This window comes from Excalfactoria chinensis, chromosome 15 (genome assembly GCF_039878825.1).
Source record: "Excalfactoria chinensis isolate bCotChi1 chromosome 15, bCotChi1.hap2, whole genome shotgun sequence".
NCBI lineage: Eukaryota > Metazoa > Chordata > Aves > Galliformes > Phasianidae > Excalfactoria > Excalfactoria chinensis.
In genome coordinates this window covers 9,944,294-9,960,491 of record NC_092839.1, presented here as the reverse complement: position 1 = coordinate 9,960,491, position 16,198 = coordinate 9,944,294, and the positions used below count along the sequence as shown (strand labels likewise).

The window sequence follows — 16,198 nt, the reverse complement described above, 5'->3', positions numbered from 1 at the left end:
GCCGCCCGCGGGGCGCCTTTGAAGCGCGGCCCGGCCCGGGGCGGGGCTCACCGCCGGCGCTGGCCGCATCCCGGGGCCGCCCGCCGCGTTCAATCCGCCCGCTGCGCTCGGCCCGTCCCGCGCGTTGCCGTGCGCTCCCGCTGCGGGTGGCCGCGGGGTGCGGCGCTGGGCCGGGCCGTGGGCACGGAGCCACGAGCCTGGGGCTGCGGCCTACGCCTCGCCGCCGCCTGCCGCCAAGGGCGATGCCCCCCGCCCGCCCCGCCCGCCCTTTGCCTCCCCCTGCCCCGCTGCGGCTCCGAGGCCCTTCCGCGCTGCCCGGCGGGCTGCCCTCTGCACCCGGAGCGGCGGGGTCAGTGCAATTAGTTAATGCTGGCGAAGCAGTTTGGGAGGGATAAACGCTGTGTAAGCACCGAGCCTCCTAATTCCCCCTGCTTTCCCCCTGCTTTCGGAGCCCCCGCGGCCCGGCTGTGTGCGCAGATAATCGCCCCCGGCACAAAGTGCTGCCTCAGAACAACTCTGTGCCGCAGGATCTTGGAGGAGGGGAAGGAGGGAGCTCAGCCGGATTTGTCCGGGGCTCCGCGGCTGGAAAGCATCAAGCCTTGTCCTTTGGAATGCAAAGGGATTGCGGCACAGCGCGGCCGTCACCTTGTGTCTCCTGTGCTGAGTGTGGCCGCCGTGGCTGCACAGTGCTGGCAGTGTCACATATCCCGGCCTCTTGGCAGTGGGTGCTTGCTGGATCAGAAGGGAATAAGGGCACAGCTGGATCTGCTCAGCAGTGCCTCTTAGAGTGCTGAGCACATCGGTGTCTGCTCTGCTGCTGGGAGCCGGCTGGGGACGAGCCCTGGTGGCTGTGAGCCCTGGAGACCCTTGTATGTGCCGGGCTGTCGGAGTGGTTCAGTGTCTCCAATAGCCACAGCAGCTCCCCTGCCTGGTGCTCACCTCGCAGATGGGCACAAAGCAGCTCCCGAGGGACTTGTGTTCAGCTGCAGCCGTGGCACGGAGCCCACCGGGCAGTGCTGGAGCTGGCAGAGCACGGCGGGCAGTTCAGCTCCAGCAGGGCTGGGGGTCGGCACTTCCCCTAAATGATGAAGCCACCCTGCACTGCGTCCCCGAGCCCTTCATCCTCCTGCCTGCTGTGTCTCCTCCCAGCTGTGGGCTCACAAGGGGTGGTGGCTGGTGGGATATATAAACGCATGGGAGCCTGAGCCAGCTCAGAAGAAACTCCTGGAGCTGCTGGTGTTCTCCCTCCCTCCCTCCCTTCACGTGATTCAGTTTCCCCAGACCAGCGAAGCCGAGGACAAGTCATACTGTAAGTACACGAACTGAGCCAGCATTGTGCAGGCGAGCTGCCCCAGTCCGTGTGTAGCCCTCGGGGAAGGATGGAAGCTCTGGACCCCAAGCAGGAGGGGTTCTGTCCTCTCCCTTGCAGAGAACTGGGCAGAAACACAGTGGAGAAGCCCTGTGCTGTCCCTGCCATCCCGCAGGCAGCTCTGCCTTTTCCTGCTGGATGAGGAGTCTCCAGCTCTGTCCCAGCCCTGCTGCGAGGCGTAGGACATGGACAGGCAGTGCTTGTCCTCGGGGAGCATTTGGGGCTGCTCCCAGGGCTGGAGAGCCCATGGTAGAGGAATCCCTTCCCTGTGTGGCGATGCGGTTCCCCACGGGGCTCACCTCACCCTGCAGCCTGGGGAGCTAGCTGTGCTGGGGAAGGGCAGGATGCTGCTGGCACTGAGCAATGGCTGTCCCTTCTTGGGGGTGTGGTGGTGTGATCCTGCGAGCCCATGGGGTCTGTGCTGGGGGCTTGCACGCAGCACCCTGGGGTGCTGGCCCACTTATGCGATGGGGACCTGGATACTGTTGTGGGATTTTGGGGTGCGGGGCACTGCAGGACCATGGGGTGCTCCTTGGGGCCAGCCCCTGCCCAGGCTGCCCCTGTTCTGAAAGCAGGTTGGGCAGCAGCCACATCCCTGCCAGGATGGCCGGGCATCCCCTGTGTGCCCGCTAGCTCGGTGCATGCTGACCCCGTGCTCTGCCCAAAGGTGTGATGGCTGCCGGCAACCACCTCCTGCTCCTGCTCCTGCTGCCCTGGCTGATCGCAGCCTCGCACAGCCCTCCCGGCTGCAAGATCCGGATTACCTCCAAGGGGCTGGACCTCGGTAAGGGGCTGGCCAGGACCCTGCTCCCAGGCAGGGCGGAGAGCCAGCTTGCACGACGGGACCGGCAGGGTGGGCTTTGTTGGTGGAATGCGGCACAGCCTGGCCGCATTCCACCCGGGCTCATTTTGCATTGCAGTGAAGCATGAGGGTCTGCGCTTCGTGGAGCAGGAGCTGGAGAACATCACAGTGTCAGACCTGCACGGGAAGGAGGGACAGTTCCACTACAACATCAGCCAGTGAGTGCTGCCTGCTCCCTGCGCGCAGCAGCCCTTGGGTCTGCCTTACCGTCCCCTCCCTGGCAGGGTCAAGGTGATGGACCTGCAGCTGCCATTCTCCAACCTGCACTTCCAGCCGCAGCAGCACCTCGCCTTCAACATCAACAACGCTTCCATCAGCCTGCGCTTCAGGCGGCAGCTGCTCTACTGGTTCTTGTGAGTTACCCTCCCCTCCCCACCAGCCCATCCTACAGCTGGGCCACAGCCCCGGGAGTGCCCTGCTGCCCAGTCCTGGGGCTGATGGGATCTGTGTCCCCCTGGCTTCCAGCTATGACATCGGATCCATCAATGCTTCTGCTGATGGTGTCCACATCCATACTGTGCTGCAGCTGGCCAAGGATGAGGTTGGACGCCTTAAGATTTCCAACATGTCCTGCAATGCCTCCATTGCCAGAATGCACGCAGGATTCTCTGGCACACTCAGGTACATGCATGCCCCTGTGCCAGGCAGGATCTGCCTGTGCCACCCTGCTGTGGTCAGGCCATGCCCTGTGTTTTTGTGGGAATGGAGGTGGAGGGACAGGGCTGGAAGGCTACTGCAAAGCTGTTCTGTCCTGCAGGAAAGTCTACGAGTTCCTGAGCACCTTCATTGTCACAGGGATGCGCTTCCTCCTTAGCCAGCAGGTAGGGCTGTAAGCAGAGATGGGCACGGAGCTCCCCTGGCTGCAGTCAGGAGGGGCTGACCCAGGGATGCTGGAGGCAGCCCAGTTCTCCTCCAGGCCAGGAGTTCTGGCCCCCCTGCTGAGTGATTCCCCACAGATCTGCCCATCCCTGGAGCACGCCAGCCTGGTGCTGCTGAACTCCTTGCTGGACACAGTGCCAGGTGAGCAGAACAAGACCACACCCTGCTCACTGCAGCCTATGCAGAGCTGAGAAAAGGACTGCAAGCCACCCTGTAGGCTTTGTTCTCACAGCACCTCTTCCTTGGCAGTAAGGAACTACGTGGATGAGCACATTGGAATTGACTACTCCCTGCTACGTGATCCAGTTGTCTCCCCAGAGACCCTCGACCTGGACTTCAAGGTCTGGCACTAGATCCTGCCCTGCCTCCCCTATCCTTGTTGGCACAGCTCTGCACCAATGCATGCAGTGGGCACAGCAAGCGGTGCTGCAGCTGCAGCATCAGTCAGTGTTCTTGGCCCAGGGCATGTTCTTCCACCGTGCGAGGGAGGAGCAGGAGCTGGAGAACCACGCGGTGGAGCCGGTGATCAAGGAGACCGAGCGCATGGTTTACGTTGCCTTCTCTGAGTACTTCTTTGACTCAGCCATGCACGCATACTTCCAGGCCGGTGTGCTGGCCATAGAGCTCGAGGGGGAGAAGGTGAGCAGCACAGTTTGACACTGCACAGGCTTGCGCGGAGAAGGGGTGCTGCCTGGGGGAGGCAGGGTGGGCTCCACACACTGAAGTTCAGGATGTGCTGCCTGGGCAGAAGCTCTGCAAGGGGCAGAAGCGCCAGCTCTCCTAGCCCTGAAGCTTGTCCTCCCTGCAGGTGCCCAAGGACCTGGAGGTTCTGCTGAGAGCCACCTTCTTTGGGACCATCTTCATGCTGGTGAGAGGAGATCCCCACTGGGGCGGGAGAGGCACAGGGGCTCCCCCTGGGGTGGAGCAGCTCTGCCCAGTATGGCTCCCCTGCCCTCTCCCCAGAACCCCACTGTGGTGGATGCTCCCCTGCGGCTGGTGCTTCAGGTGTCAGCTCCCCCCCGCTGTGTGATCAAACCCTCGGGGACCTCCATCTCTGTCTCTGCCTTCCTCAACATCTCACTGGTACCTGCAGACCGCCCTCCTGTCCAGCTTTCCAGCATGGCCATGGTGAGTGCCGCTGCAGCCAGGCTGCCTGTGCCTGCCCAAGTACACAGGGCAGGAGCACTGCACCTCACCCGGGAAGTCTCTGATGTGCCAAAGCTGGGAGCAGCACCCAGGCTGTCCTGCTGCCTGCCCACGATGGCTGCAGCAGGGCTCCCATGCAGTTCACTCTCCCCATAGGAATCAAAGCTGAGTGCCAAGGTGTACCTGCAAGGGAAGGCACTGCGCGTGCAACTGGACCTGCGACGGTATGGCCCACGCTGGGCTCCCACCAGGGCTGCAGGGACCGTCCCCTCTGCCCCAGCTCACAGCTGCTTTCCTTCCCTGCAGGTTTCGCATCTATTCCAAGCAGTCAGCACTGGAATCTCTAGCGGTGAGCAGACCCCCGTGCCAGTATGGAGTGTGGGAGGGTCCAGCTGTCCTGGGTAGCTCCCAGCCTCAGCAGGGGGCAGCTCTGGGAGGGCTGTGCAGGACCCCCCTTCATCCACCACAAACACAAGCAGGCCCTACCCTGCCCAGCAGGCTCTGCACTCATCCCCCTTCCCCTCCCCACAGCTGTTCTCACTGCAGGCCCCACTGAAAACTCTTCTGCAGCTGACAATCATGCCCATCTTAAACGGTAAGCATCATCACTGTCATCACTGCCTGTGCATGGCAAGGACTGGGGCAGCGTCATGGGGCTTACTGCATCTCCTCCCTGCAGAGAGGACAAAGAAGGGTGTGCAGATTCCTCTGCCGGAAGGCATGGACTTCACCAAGGAGGTGGTCACCAATCACGCGGTGCGTGAGAAGGACAAGGGCAACTCCAGCCCCTCCAGCAGACACGGGCACCGTGTCGTGGTGGCTGCAGGCACAGCCAGTCCTGTGCCAATACTTCTTTCCTTTGCAGGGATTTCTCACAGTGGGAGCTGATCTCCACTTTTCCAAGGGGCTGCGGGAAGTGATCGAGAAGTACCGCTCTGCCCCTGCAGTCCCTGCTGAGCCCACCATGCAGCCCACAGCAGCCAGCACAGACTCCCAGCAGCTGTAGCTCTGCTTACTTGCTCCTTCACCCTGGACAAAGGTCAGATCCCGGGCTGGACCCGTAGGCTGTAGGTAGGAAGTTACATCCCCAGAACCACTCGCACATCCTGCACCCAGGCGGGCAGCAGCAAGGTGGAGACAGCTGCTCTGGGAATCCCTGCTGCACCCCTTCTCATACACTAATAAACCACTGTACGCCAGCTTGCACTGCCTTGTTGCTTGGAAGGTGAGCCCACACTCCAGACCTCATAGCTGCCAGCTCCAGGGGAGAGCTCTTCCCCTGCTTCTGGGATGGTTTGTTTTCAGGAAGCTCCAATGCTCTCTGCAGAAAGGGCTCTGGCTCCCAAGAACACCACGCACAGCACATCAGCACTCACTGCTGCTGGATCCTGTTAGGAACCACCTCTTGAGACAGCCAAAGAAAGCAAAGCAGGGGGTAGCAGAGAGCTGCAAGGAGTTCATTAATGAGGAGCAGGACCACCTTATTCAGAGTTTATTGTGGGTTCCCAAGAGTACTGTGTGACCCAGGCAGTGAGACTGTCTTCATTGTAAACTGCCTTTCACTATGGTCAGGTTGGGAGTGGTTTCAAGGGGAGCAGAAAGCCCCTACAGGGCAGCCCACAGCCACCACCTCAACTGTGCTTAGCAGAGAGCAGCTGGCTCAGAGCCTGCCCAGGCCACGTGTGTGCAAAGGCCACAGGGCAGAGGGGAAGTGATGAGGACTGCTCCCACCCCAAGAGGGAAGTAGTTGCCTCCAGAGATAGAAAGGAGGGAAGACAGAAAGCCACAGCAAAGAGACAGGCCGCGGCACCCAGCAAGGATGGAGTTCCCAGGGTCTCCTCTCCCTGCAGCCTGCAGCAAGCCCACCTCCAGGCTGAGCAGAGCCCCTGGGGCTGGGGGGGATCCCCACCAGCTGCAGTAGTGACTTTGTTCATGACACAGGGGAGCCCTGGTGCAGCTGAGTGGCAGTGAGGATGAGCTGTGCAAGAGGTGACTGGTGTATGCAGGCAGCCCGAGGCCCCGGTCACAGCCTCCCCAGCTCCTAGTATGGCTCATTCTTAATGAAACGGCTGAACATGGTGAAGGCAGCGAGGGGCTGGTCTGTAGGCACCATGTGGCCGGCTCCCTGCAGGAAACAGGTGCCAGCAGTCAGTACCCTCTGTGGGGCAACCGCTGCCTGGCCCACAGCACTGACCGATGGCAGCTGTGTCTGACTGCAGCATCTCAGCCCTACCTTGACAGTGAGGAAGGCAATGTTGGTGAACTCTTTCACGAAGCCCCCGATCTGGTTCTCACCTCCTTCAGTGTAGAGCCAGGGCCGGCGAGCCACCTGCACCTGGGAATAGAGACAGCACCTTCAGTGCCAAGCCCCACAGACCCCACTGCTTCCCCCTGTGCCTGGCTGACCCAGGGACCAGCCCAAATCTCACTCTGCCCATTTACCTTCTGGCACAGGGAATCCACGAACCACTCATCCCCAAGGAAATTGCAGGCCATGTCAACATCCCCATTGTACACCAGGATTCTGTATTTCTGCAGAGCAAGAAGAGCATGAGCACCACGCAGGGCACGGCTCTATCTGGGGAAGAGCTGCTCCCATGGGCTGCGTGCTCCCCCCACACATACACACCATGGCTCCAAGAAGTTTCAGGTACTGGTCATTCATCTGCATGTACAGGCGCTTGTAGCTGCGGTTCACCTCGAAGCTGCAGAAGAAGCAGCAGCGGGTTCAGCAGCCGCTTGTGCCGCACACTCAGCCCCACCTGTGTCTTGCTCACCTGCACACCTCCCACTCCGGAGCATCGGGGGAGATGTGAAGAGCCTTCCTCACTTCTGGGGAGTTCAGATACATGGTTGGTGCTGTGGAGTTGGTGCATGGTGGGTCCATCCGCACCTTATTGCGGGCTACAGGCATCCGGAACAGGTTCTGGGGGAGTCAGGATAGCCCTGCAGCAGCACCTCAACGCTGCCCACAGGGACAGCTGCCCCATCCCCTACAGTGCAGGTGGAGGGTGCTGGCAGCGCGCTGTGATGGGGCCCACGCTCACCTGGCGCCAGGTGAACCTCATTGGCATCCGGATGAAGGAGTTTCCCAGGTCGTGCGTGACGAGATAGTCACCCTCATACCTGGGGGCAGAGCAAGCACGGCGACAGGGTGAGAGCTCTGGAGGAGCGAGGGCTTGGGATAGCAGCCCAGCACCAAGCACCGGGAAGAAGCGGCCACAGAAGCAGTTAATCTGCCAGGCTCCTGCTGCTGGTGGGTATCTGCATGCTGCCTGTGCTTGGGGACAGCGGTGCTGCTGCTACTCTCACCTCATGCTCCCAGGAACGCCGCCAGCACACGGGGCATAGAGATTGTAGATGTTGAGCCCAGACTCCTCTACAATCTGAATCATCTCTGCCATCTGCAATGAGCCACAGGCGGGGCTCAGGACTCAGCTTGAGGGACCACAGCACACACCCAGCACAGTGCTGCTGCTCACAGGGATTGGAGCAGAGCTTGGGGATTCCAGCTCCCTCACCTTAAGCGTGCAGTTCAGGTTGGAGTTGTCATGGAAGTTGCACTTCCCTTCGGAGCAGCAGAAGGTCTGCAAGTCCTTCCACAGCCTGCGGGCAGAGACCAAGAGTTGGAGTGATTCACCAGAGCCCACCCTGCCCTGTGCCACAGGGACCAGCAGCGCTCCCCCCCCCTCGGTGCTCCCCGCACTCACTGGGTGCCCAGCAGGCCGTGGTAATAGGCAAAGTACACCAAGGAGTTGTCGTTGATCTCATAGGAGGAGAGGCCGTTTCCCACAGCGATTCCCTGTGGAGCAATAAGAAAACAACTCTGTGGTATGGCAGCTCCTCACAGGGCAGCCACAGAGCATCGGCGTCAGGCAGGAAGCAGATGTGGCCCCTGTTTACTTCAAAGGGGGAAGAGGAAAGGCCGTGGGTGCTTTGGAGCACTCAGTCTCACGCAGCAGAACACGTTCACCACAGGCACCCAGGGAGATGAAAGGCTGCGGTGCTGGGGCTCCCCCCACGTGATGTGCTGGGTCTCGGCGAGGCCGTGCCCTCACCTTGAGGTTAAGGCTGGGGTCCTGCATCACCCACTCTGCCAGCGTAGGGATGTAGATGCCGCCGTAGCTCTCCCCCGTGAGGAAGAGGTCGTTCTTGGAGTACTCAGGGAAGAGCCTCAGGAACTCCTTCAGAGCCAGGTAGTTGTTGTGTGCGACCTGCAGGGACAGCGGGTGGCATCAGGGGGGGGGCACTGGGCCAACAGCTCCAGGCTGGGCCTGCAACAGCCTCACTGCTCACCTCGGTGTCGTTGGTGGCGTACTTCTTGTCCTCGGAGTAGGAGAAGCCAACGCCTGCAGGGGACTCCAGGTAGAGCATGTTGGCAATCTGTGGGGACAGCAGAGGGGCAGGGGAGCATGGAAGTGCAGGGAGCTCCCAGCACAGGAGGCCAACAGCCTTCACCTATAGCACTGTTTGCATGTGGCCCACCCCAGTGTTGCAATGAGAATCTTGTCTCTGCCCTGCAATGAGCTGGAGGGGGTGAGGAGCAGCGCAGAGCAATGCAGAGCTCCCCACAGCTCGGGTGGAGCAGGAGCCACTCCCTGCCCACAGCAGCACCATACCTTGTTCCAGGCGTACTCATTGTACTTCAGTGTGACCCCGTCGGGCTGCACCTGAGGGAGTGGAAGCAGGTATGTGGCACGCCGCATGGCACCAGACGCCGCCCGCATCACGGAGCCCTGCAGCCTCCAGGGAGCCGCGACCACTGACCAGGAAGGGGCCGTGTTCCTTCAGGAAGCCTTCCATGGAGCTGCAGCCGGGGCCGCCGTTCAGCCATAGCACCAGGGGGCTGCTCTGCGGGTTGCTCTGGGCCTCCACGAACCTGCGGGGTGTGTGACGTGAGCGCCCATCGCCCGGACGGCACCGGCACCGGCGGTACCGCGTCCCAGCCCGGCGCTACGTACCAGTAGTGCAGGCGCTGCGTCGGCCCGATGCACAAGTGGCCCGAGAAGTGGCGGAAGTTCGGCTGCTTGGGCAGCCCGGGCAGGAACGTCACCTCGTGGCCCGCGGGCGCGGCGTGTGCCGGCCCCAGCAGCAGCAGCAGCGCGCACAGCAGCGGCAGCATCTGCGGGAGGCACCGAGACGGGCGCTGCCGAGGGACCGAACGAGCAACGGACCGCAGCGAGCCCCGCCGCCCCGCACCGCTTGGGCGCCCCTCGTCGGTCCCGGCCCCGCCGGCACAGTCCCAGCGGGTCAGTCCCTTCCGCCACGCCCGGTACCGTACAGCCGTATAGCAGAACAGCCGTATAGCCGTATAGCCGAACAGCCGCCCGGTGCCGCTCCCCCCGCTCACCCCGCACCCCGATCCCGCAGCGCCCCGCGGCACATGACCCGCGCCCATATGACCCCCGAGCGGTCACGTGTCTCTGGGCGGGGTTTCGCGGAGGGGGCGGTGACAGCCTTAGCCAATCGGCGAGCCGTCTCGGCGGCTGGCCACGCCCCTCCACGCCGCGCGCGCACGTGGGAAAGAACCGTCCGCCCGCGCCGCGCGGGAACGGGACGTGCGTGGGCTCGTAGCGACACGGCGATGTGCCGCGCTGACACGCGAGGTGCTGCGAGCGGCACGGGGGGCTCCCTGGGGGGGGGGTCCCCGACGTAGGGTGGGGAGCCCAGGACCCCGTCCCTGTCTATATGACCCCGTCCCTATATGACCCCGTCCTTGTCTATATGGCCCCGTCCCTGTCTATATGGCCCCGTCCCTGTATGGCCCCGTCCCGCACACCCCTCGCTGCCGCCCTCCCGCGGGCCCCGCTCTTTCGGTCCGGCCCCACTCTCCGGCTGCCAGCAGCTGCCCGGCGCAGCGCGGTTAAAAATAGCGTTGCGGCCATGGCGGCTCCCAGCCATCCTCCCACCCGCTTCCACCGCGTGCACGGAGCCAACGTGCGCCTGGACGCCTCGCGCACGCGGGCCACGCGGGTCGAGAGCTTCGCCAACGCGCTGTGCTTCAGCCACGAGCCGCTGGAGCCCGGACAGATCTTCCTGGTGGAGATCGAGGAGAAGGAGCCGGGCTGGTGCGGGCACCTGCGCGTGGGGCTGACGGCGCACGACCCGCAGAGCCTGGGCGCCGTGCCCGAGTACTCGCTGCCCGACCTGGTCGGCCTGGGGGACAGCTGGGTGTTCGCCATCACCCGCAGCCACAACCGCGTGTCGGTGGACGGGCGGGAGGAGCCGGTTCCGGCCCCGGCCCCGCTCTGGGAGCCCGAGCTGCGCATCGAGGGCGTGAGGATCCCCCGCGACAAACTGGTGGGGCGCAGCCGCCCCGGGCGCTACAGCCACCTCCTGGATGAGCTGTACCGCACCAACGTGCTGCCGCCCACCGCCCTGCGCAGCCGCATCGGCGTGCTGTACGCCCCCCGGCCCGACGGCACCGCCGATATGCACATCGTCATCAACGGGGAGGACATGGGGCCGAGCGCCCGGAGCCTGCCCGCCGCGCGGCCGCTCTACGCCGTGGTTGACGTCTTCGCCTCCACCAAAAGCGTCCGTGTGATCCAGGTGGAATATGGCTGTGCGTATCTGCGTGCTGACCCCGCGGTCCGGTGGGCAGCGTTTGAGTGGGATGGGACGTGGGGGCACAGAGATACGGGGGGGGGGGAGCGTGGCAGGGCATCCCGAGTCCCCATAGAGCGCAGTGAGGCAGGCTCAGAAGCTGCGGTTTGGACCCCACGTCCCAGCCTCACCATACCCAGAGCCAGGGCTGCAGCAGCAGAGCCAGGGCTGACCCCCTTGATGCTGCAGCCATTGGGCAACATCCAGGTGTCCCCAGGCAGGGTGGGGCTGGGAGAGGCAGCCCCGTACAGCCACCAGCTCCTAGGAGCAGTCAGCTAATAGGTGCTAATTAGAAGCGTATTGGAAAAATAAGCACGTGCTCAGGATGATGAAGGATGTGAAGCAGAAGAAATAGTGCCTGGTGATGGCCGGGCCACCATCACGCTGCCGTGCCACCTGTGCTTTACATAATTGGGGGATAATAAGGTCTTGGCATAGCAGGCACAAGGCCAGGGACAGAAAGCAAACAAGATACCAGGACCTACGGCAGAGTGACTCCTGCACAGGGAACCCCAGTCCCATGTTCAGCCTCTCAAGGCTAAGGTCTGGCATTCGCTGTGCTGGCTGCTTCTCGCTAGAAGCAGTGGGGGGAAGGGAGCAGCAAGGGTTCCCAGCAGCACACAGCATGAGGTGAGGGCCAGGCCAGCAGTGCACCGAGGGCAGTGAGCAACCCGGTGCCAGCTGCCCGCAGATTTCAGCAGCTGCTCATTCTGCAGCATTTCCCTCGGCTTTACAGATCAGTTTTGGTGTAGTTCTGCTTTTGCTGTGGTGCGGGTGGTGAAGTGAAACCCTGCAGACGAAGGGCAGGAGATGTGACACTGTGTGTGTGTGGGGGGGGGTCATGCTGCTGCTCACCGAACACTCAGGGCTGTGAGTCCCAGCCTATGATAAGCATTGCAGACATCAGGAGCAGCCCAAGGCTGGGGCCGTGCTGGGCACAACGTTGCTTTGTCTGGCGCTGCCCCAAGGCCTCGTGCTGGTGGCCTCGTGAGAGCAGAGCAGCCGGGCCAGCACCCAGGGCCCCGCTCTGCTGTGTGACACTGCAGTCGCCCCCCCCCACCCCGCGCTGCTGGGGGCTTCACACAGCTCATAGAGGAGGAATCCGCCCACAGTGTGTGTCACAGGGGTCGGGGGGGGGGGGCGATGGAAGACATGTCCCAGGAGCATCATGTGAGTCCGCCCCGCAGCGGGATGCTGATGGTGCAGCGTGGTGTGCATGCAGGCCACCAAAGGGGATGAGGATGAAAGGAAAACACTGCGTGGGCACGCGGGTCTCTGCAGGAATCATGTGGCAGCCCCAAGAGGAACCAAATGCAAAACACCACAGTAACACACTGTGTAGGCATGTGACTGCAGGGCCACCGCGCTCAGCCCGGCTGCAGCCTCAGCCAGTTGCAGGAGCTCCAGCCTAAGCAGAACACGAGGAGCCTGCAGGGTGAAGCTCCACCCCAGCAGAGCCCTGCAGGAAAATGAGTGCTGCCCCCAAACGCTGCCCAAAAGCGAGGGGCCGGCAGGGAGCCCTGCACAGCACGCTCCTGACATCACTGTTGCAGCCCCCCCAGCTCCTCCTGTTTGCTCTCTTGCAGTCCCCTCCTTGCAGACGCTCTGCAGGTTGGTCATCCAGAAGCACGTTGTGCACCGCCTGGCCATCGACGGCTTGGATCTACCCCCCATGCTGAAGCACTTCTGCCAACACGAGTGAGGAACTGAGGGTGCTGCACGGCCTGACACAGCCCCCTGAGCCCCAGAGCGACTTTCCTCTGTGTGAATGGGTGTGGTGGGAGCTCTGGAGCACCCGATGTAGCTGTGGGTGCCCCTGTTCACTGCAGGGGAGTTGGACTAAACGGCCTTCAAGGTTCCCTTCCAACTCAAATTATTGTACGGTTGGGCTTGTGGCCATTCATAGAAGAGAGTGAGAGAGTGAGTGAGTAATAAAGCACTTCAAGGCACAGCCTGGGCTCTCTGCATGGTGCTGGTGCAGAACAATTTCCTGGGCCCGCAGCAGGGCACTGAGCACTACTTGTGGGCCCTCTTCATCTGCCTGCCCTGAGCAACAGCCCCGGGGCTGTGGGATGGAAACCTGTAAGTATGGGATGCTGGGGCACTGCTTTCCCAGTGCCGTGACAGGCTCAGAGCACTGCCAGAGGCGAGTGCAGGCCCAGCAGCCCCAGCCCAGGCTCCTTTCTACCTGGAAGCAGCCTGCAGCAGTGAGAAGGCTGCCCGGGGAAGCTGTGCTGCTAGCAATGGGCTCTCACAAAAGGCTGCAGGGCTCCCTGCTCACGTGGGAAGGTAAATTGCAGCTGGGCCCTGTCCCAGCCATGCAGTTTCACTCTTGAGAAACATGTTTACTTAGTACAGGATGACTTATTTCCTTTGCTCTCTGTGAAGAGGCGGAAGGGTTGGACTGCTGTCCATACACCACGTGCAGGGAGCAGCTCCTGGTGCACAGGCCTGTGACAATGAAGCCTGTCACAGCAAGCTGAAGGAGGCCTGGCAGCCCCAGTGCAGCCCCTGGTCCCAGCCTTGGCTCACCGTGTGCCTGTGCTGTGCTTCCCTGGGGAGACTGCTCCAGGAACAGCCAGAACACACAGCTCTGAGCTTACAGATAGGTGTCGTAGGAAACACTATACTATATTTAGACAGAGGGATTTGATATTATCATACAACATGACAAAACCCTCACACGAGAGGAAATCCCCAACCACACAGCAGTTCCACTGCAACAGGCCAACTCTAAGATCTCAGTGTTACCGAAGCACCAACCGTGGGAAACAAGCAATCAAAAGAGGGCTGCGGTGCTTTCTGCTCCTCCCCAGAGGTCCCCAGCACACACAACCAAGGGGGGCTGGATGGGGGCTGGCAGCTCACCAGCTGCACAACAGCATCTGCAGGCCAGAGTAAACCGCGTGTTTGTTCTTAGTGTTTTTTTCCTCCCCCACCCCACACACTCAAAGCGTTTACTCTGTGCTTTGCAGAAGCATTGTTTGCACTGCCCTGACCCCCAGCAGGCAGGAGGGAGGGCGGTTCCATTCTCTGAATAATTAAGAGCAGCTGCCACAAGCAGAAAAACAAACGCCCCAGCACAGGCAGCGCTGCCAGCAGCAGAGATCGCCACCCTCAGGTCCTGCTGCTCCTTAACACACATAGGCTCACTGGTCCAAATAGCGCGCAATGAAAATAGACCTGAAAACCAAGGGAAGATGTTAAAAAACCATGCCCAAGTGAGCAGCCTCACCGCCCTACGGCAGGAAAGGATGGCCTCAGAAACACACTCAGCTCCAAAGTGACAAAGGCCCATTTATTGGCTTTGTTGCACAATACCCTCACAGCCGGATGCTGGAAGGACCTGAAGGTGCTGGCCAAAGATCAAATAACTTTAATCACATCATTAAACTATCACTTCCTACCCCACACCACCCTCAGCTCACTCCATGCATTTCCTGCTTGTTAGGTCAGCAGCTTGTTACCCATTACAGTCCAGCTGGGAATTTGTAAACCAGCTCCTCAGCTCCCCCCATGCAGGAGTGGATGATCACACACGAAGCGGCCCAGCCAGCCCCAAACACCCGGGGGGAACAGTCTGAATCAATGGAGCAATGAAAGCAGGAGGGATGTGGCAGAGCTGCGATCGGTGCCAGCCTCACGCCGGGCTCCCTGTCCCATACTAGAGTTTCACCTGCATGTAGGGCCCGATCCAGCTGTCAGCCAGCGCTCTCAGCGTGCTGCACCGGAGCTCAAACTCCTCTGTGCTACACGAGGCGAGGAGCCGGCTGACCTCTGCTGTGAGCGAGGACACAGCCAGGTATTTGTCCCGAGACTCATCCCAAGGGCTCTCCAGGTCCTCCAAGAGGTGGTCAGCATCGTCTTGCATGCCCTGGATGACGTCACATCCCTTCTGCCTCCCCAGCATCTCAGGCTGCAAGGTCTTACTCTCTGAGTTCAGCACAGCCTGGATGTGCCGGCAGGGCAACTGGAACGTCTGGTTGAAGTGGCATGTGCAGCGGCCCAGCCCTTCCTGAGTCACTCTGTGAGCATCTTCAAGGATCTGCACGCTGACAGCATCATCTGCGTTGGTGCCTATCAGCTGTACAGACTGCTGAACCACCGCAAGCTCGCTCAGGCACAGCCTGGCAGCAGAATCTGTGCAAATATCAGACAAAGACTGCATGATGCATTCTTCAGCCCTTTGGTTCATCTCATCGCTCTCCCCCTCTGGGTGTTCCGTGGCCTCCACTTTAATTGCAGGAGATGAAGGAACGTACAAGGAGCAAGTGCTCACAGAGCCGCTCTGGAGGAGAGACTGGGGAGGTGCAGGCTGGCTGCGGAGGGCCACTGGGAGCTGAGGAGCTGCCGTTGCAACGGGAGAGTCCTGGAGAGAGCACTGGGATGGCTGATCCTGACACGTCGCCGGGGGCTGGAGAGGGGAATTCGAGGCGGGTGGGCTTGGGGAAGCTGCACGGTGATCAGAACAGGCAGCGGAGCACACGGCGTCACCGGGAGGGCCCTCAGAAACACACTTCTGGTAGTACTTGGCTAAGGAGGCGATGCAAGTCTCCAGGAAGAGCTCGGCACTGAAAATCTGGCTTAAGCCCTGGGTGACGGCCTCCAGCTCTGAGAAATAGTCACTCTTCTTGGAGCTCCTCTCCCCATACGTGGCCCAGATCTTATCGGTGAGCAGCCAGTGGGCGTGGAAGCGCGGCAGCAGGTCGGGCGGTACCGTCTCGTTCAGGACGCGGTGCATCTCCTTGCGTTTGCCCTCCGTGGCTCCGCACATGGTGCTCTGCAGGGTGCTGAGGAGCAGCTGCTCGGCGCGGGGCTCCAGGCCCAGCCGCTGGATCTGCTCCTGCAGGTGCTTGCACACGTGGAAGGCCGAGAGCCGCACCTCGGCCGCGGGGAAGGCCTGGCCCAGCGCCATGGGCTCGGGGAGGTCGGGGCCCACCAGCAGCACGCGGGTGCGCCACCAGGCGGGGTTGAACGCCCGGAAGGCCTCGCACATGCGGGCCAGGCCGTGCGCCGTCTCGTCGCGGGGCACGGCGACGTGCACCACCCTGCCCGCGGCCCTGCGCACCGCCAGGCACGGCCCGTCCGCCAGGAAGATGTAGAGCGCCCGCCCGCTCGGGGCGCAGGTTCGGTGCACCAGCAGCGCCTGCGGGAAGCGAGCGAACAGCGCGCCCATGGCGGCCCGCTGGAAGCTGACGGAAGCCATGCGGCCCTCGGCGTCCAGCTCGTACGACACCTTGCAGTCGCGCCCCGCGCCCTCCGCCATGGCCGCCCCGCCACGCGCGACGAGCCCCGCCCCGCCCCCGCCCAATCGGCGCCGGGCGCGTAGTTGACGT

At 62.1% G+C, this 16,198-nt stretch overlaps 4 protein-coding genes across 6 annotated transcripts; 2 read left to right on the top strand and 2 right to left on the bottom strand.

Moving 5' to 3' along the window:
- Positions 1 to 1,041: 1,041 nt before the first annotated feature.
- PLTP (phospholipid transfer protein) lies at positions 1,042 to 5,456 on the top strand. The gene is made up of 16 exons (XM_072350104.1): positions 1,042 to 1,309; positions 2,037 to 2,153; positions 2,290 to 2,389; positions 2,456 to 2,584; positions 2,697 to 2,852; positions 2,989 to 3,052; positions 3,188 to 3,251; positions 3,360 to 3,451; positions 3,573 to 3,749; positions 3,919 to 3,978; positions 4,074 to 4,238; positions 4,413 to 4,480; positions 4,563 to 4,605; positions 4,788 to 4,851; positions 4,936 to 5,012; positions 5,122 to 5,456. Exons 2-16 carry the CDS (start codon positions 2,042 to 2,044, stop codon positions 5,260 to 5,262), a joined length of 1,512 nt encoding a protein of 503 aa, XP_072206205.1. The 5' UTR covers positions 1,042 to 1,309; positions 2,037 to 2,041; the 3' UTR covers positions 5,263 to 5,456.
- A 254-nt stretch (positions 5,457 to 5,710) lies between these two features.
- Positions 5,711 to 9,688, bottom strand: CTSA (cathepsin A). 3 transcript variants are annotated; one of them, XM_072350105.1, is made up of 15 exons: positions 9,607 to 9,688; positions 9,218 to 9,378; positions 9,024 to 9,135; positions 8,876 to 8,926; positions 8,553 to 8,639; positions 8,315 to 8,470; positions 7,967 to 8,058; positions 7,778 to 7,862; positions 7,569 to 7,660; positions 7,304 to 7,382; positions 7,034 to 7,182; positions 6,886 to 6,961; positions 6,699 to 6,788; positions 6,490 to 6,591; positions 5,711 to 6,381 (listed from the first exon to the last, which is right to left on the bottom strand). In XM_072350105.1, exons 1-15 carry the CDS (start codon positions 9,652 to 9,654, stop codon positions 6,298 to 6,300), a joined length of 1,464 nt encoding a protein of 487 aa, XP_072206206.1. In that variant the 5' UTR covers positions 9,655 to 9,688; the 3' UTR covers positions 5,711 to 6,297. The 3 variants fall into 3 exon arrangements, with proteins under 3 accessions (XP_072206206.1, XP_072206207.1, XP_072206209.1); XM_072350106.1 differs by having other exon boundaries at positions 9,538 to 9,638; XM_072350108.1 differs by lacking the exon at positions 9,607 to 9,688 and adding an exon at positions 9,456 to 9,592.
- A 47-nt stretch (positions 9,689 to 9,735) lies between these two features.
- Positions 9,736 to 12,800, top strand: NEURL2 (neuralized E3 ubiquitin protein ligase 2). The gene is made up of 2 exons (XM_072350103.1): positions 9,736 to 10,821; positions 12,449 to 12,800. The coding sequence occupies exons 1-2, from the start codon at positions 9,945 to 9,947 to the stop codon at positions 12,562 to 12,564; spliced, it is 993 nt and encodes a 330-aa protein (XP_072206204.1). The 5' UTR covers positions 9,736 to 9,944; the 3' UTR covers positions 12,565 to 12,800.
- Positions 12,801 to 13,596: 796 nt separating this feature from the next.
- On the bottom strand, positions 13,597 to 16,142 carry ZSWIM1 (zinc finger SWIM-type containing 1). The gene has a single exon (XM_072350046.1). The coding sequence runs from the start codon at positions 16,126 to 16,128 to the stop codon at positions 14,527 to 14,529; it is 1,602 nt and encodes a 533-aa protein (XP_072206147.1). The 5' UTR covers positions 16,129 to 16,142; the 3' UTR covers positions 13,597 to 14,526.
- Positions 16,143 to 16,198: the final 56 nt, after the last annotated feature.

Bases quoted from the DNA above. Each gene is read 5' to 3' on its own strand.
- NEURL2 (XM_072350103.1), top strand. From the start codon at position 9,945: ATGACCCCGTCCCTATATGACCCCGTCCTTGTCTATATGGCCCCGTCC. The intron at 10,822-12,448 runs GTGCGTATCTGC...GCTCTCTTGCAG, and splicing joins GATCCAGGTGGAATATGGCT to TCCCCTCCTTGCAGACGCTC.
- CTSA (XM_072350105.1), bottom strand. From the start codon at position 9,654: ATGGGCGCGGGTCATGTGCCGCGGGGCGCTGCGGGATCGGGGTGCGGG. The intron at 9,136-9,217 runs GTACGTAGCGCC...CACACCCCGCAG, and splicing joins ACGCAGCGCCTGCACTACTG to GTTCGTGGAGGCCCAGAGCA. The intron at 8,640-8,875 runs GTATGGTGCTGC...CTGTCCCCACAG, and splicing joins ATGAGTACGCCTGGAACAAG to ATTGCCAACATGCTCTACCT.
- PLTP (XM_072350104.1), top strand. From the start codon at position 2,042: ATGGCTGCCGGCAACCACCTCCTGCTCCTGCTCCTGCTGCCCTGGCTG. The intron at 2,853-2,988 runs GTACATGCATGC...TCTGTCCTGCAG, and splicing joins GGATTCTCTGGCACACTCAG to GAAAGTCTACGAGTTCCTGA. The intron at 3,053-3,187 runs GTAGGGCTGTAA...GATTCCCCACAG, and splicing joins GCTTCCTCCTTAGCCAGCAG to ATCTGCCCATCCCTGGAGCA.
- ZSWIM1 (XM_072350046.1), bottom strand. From the start codon at position 16,128: ATGGCGGAGGGCGCGGGGCGCGACTGCAAGGTGTCGTACGAGCTGGAC.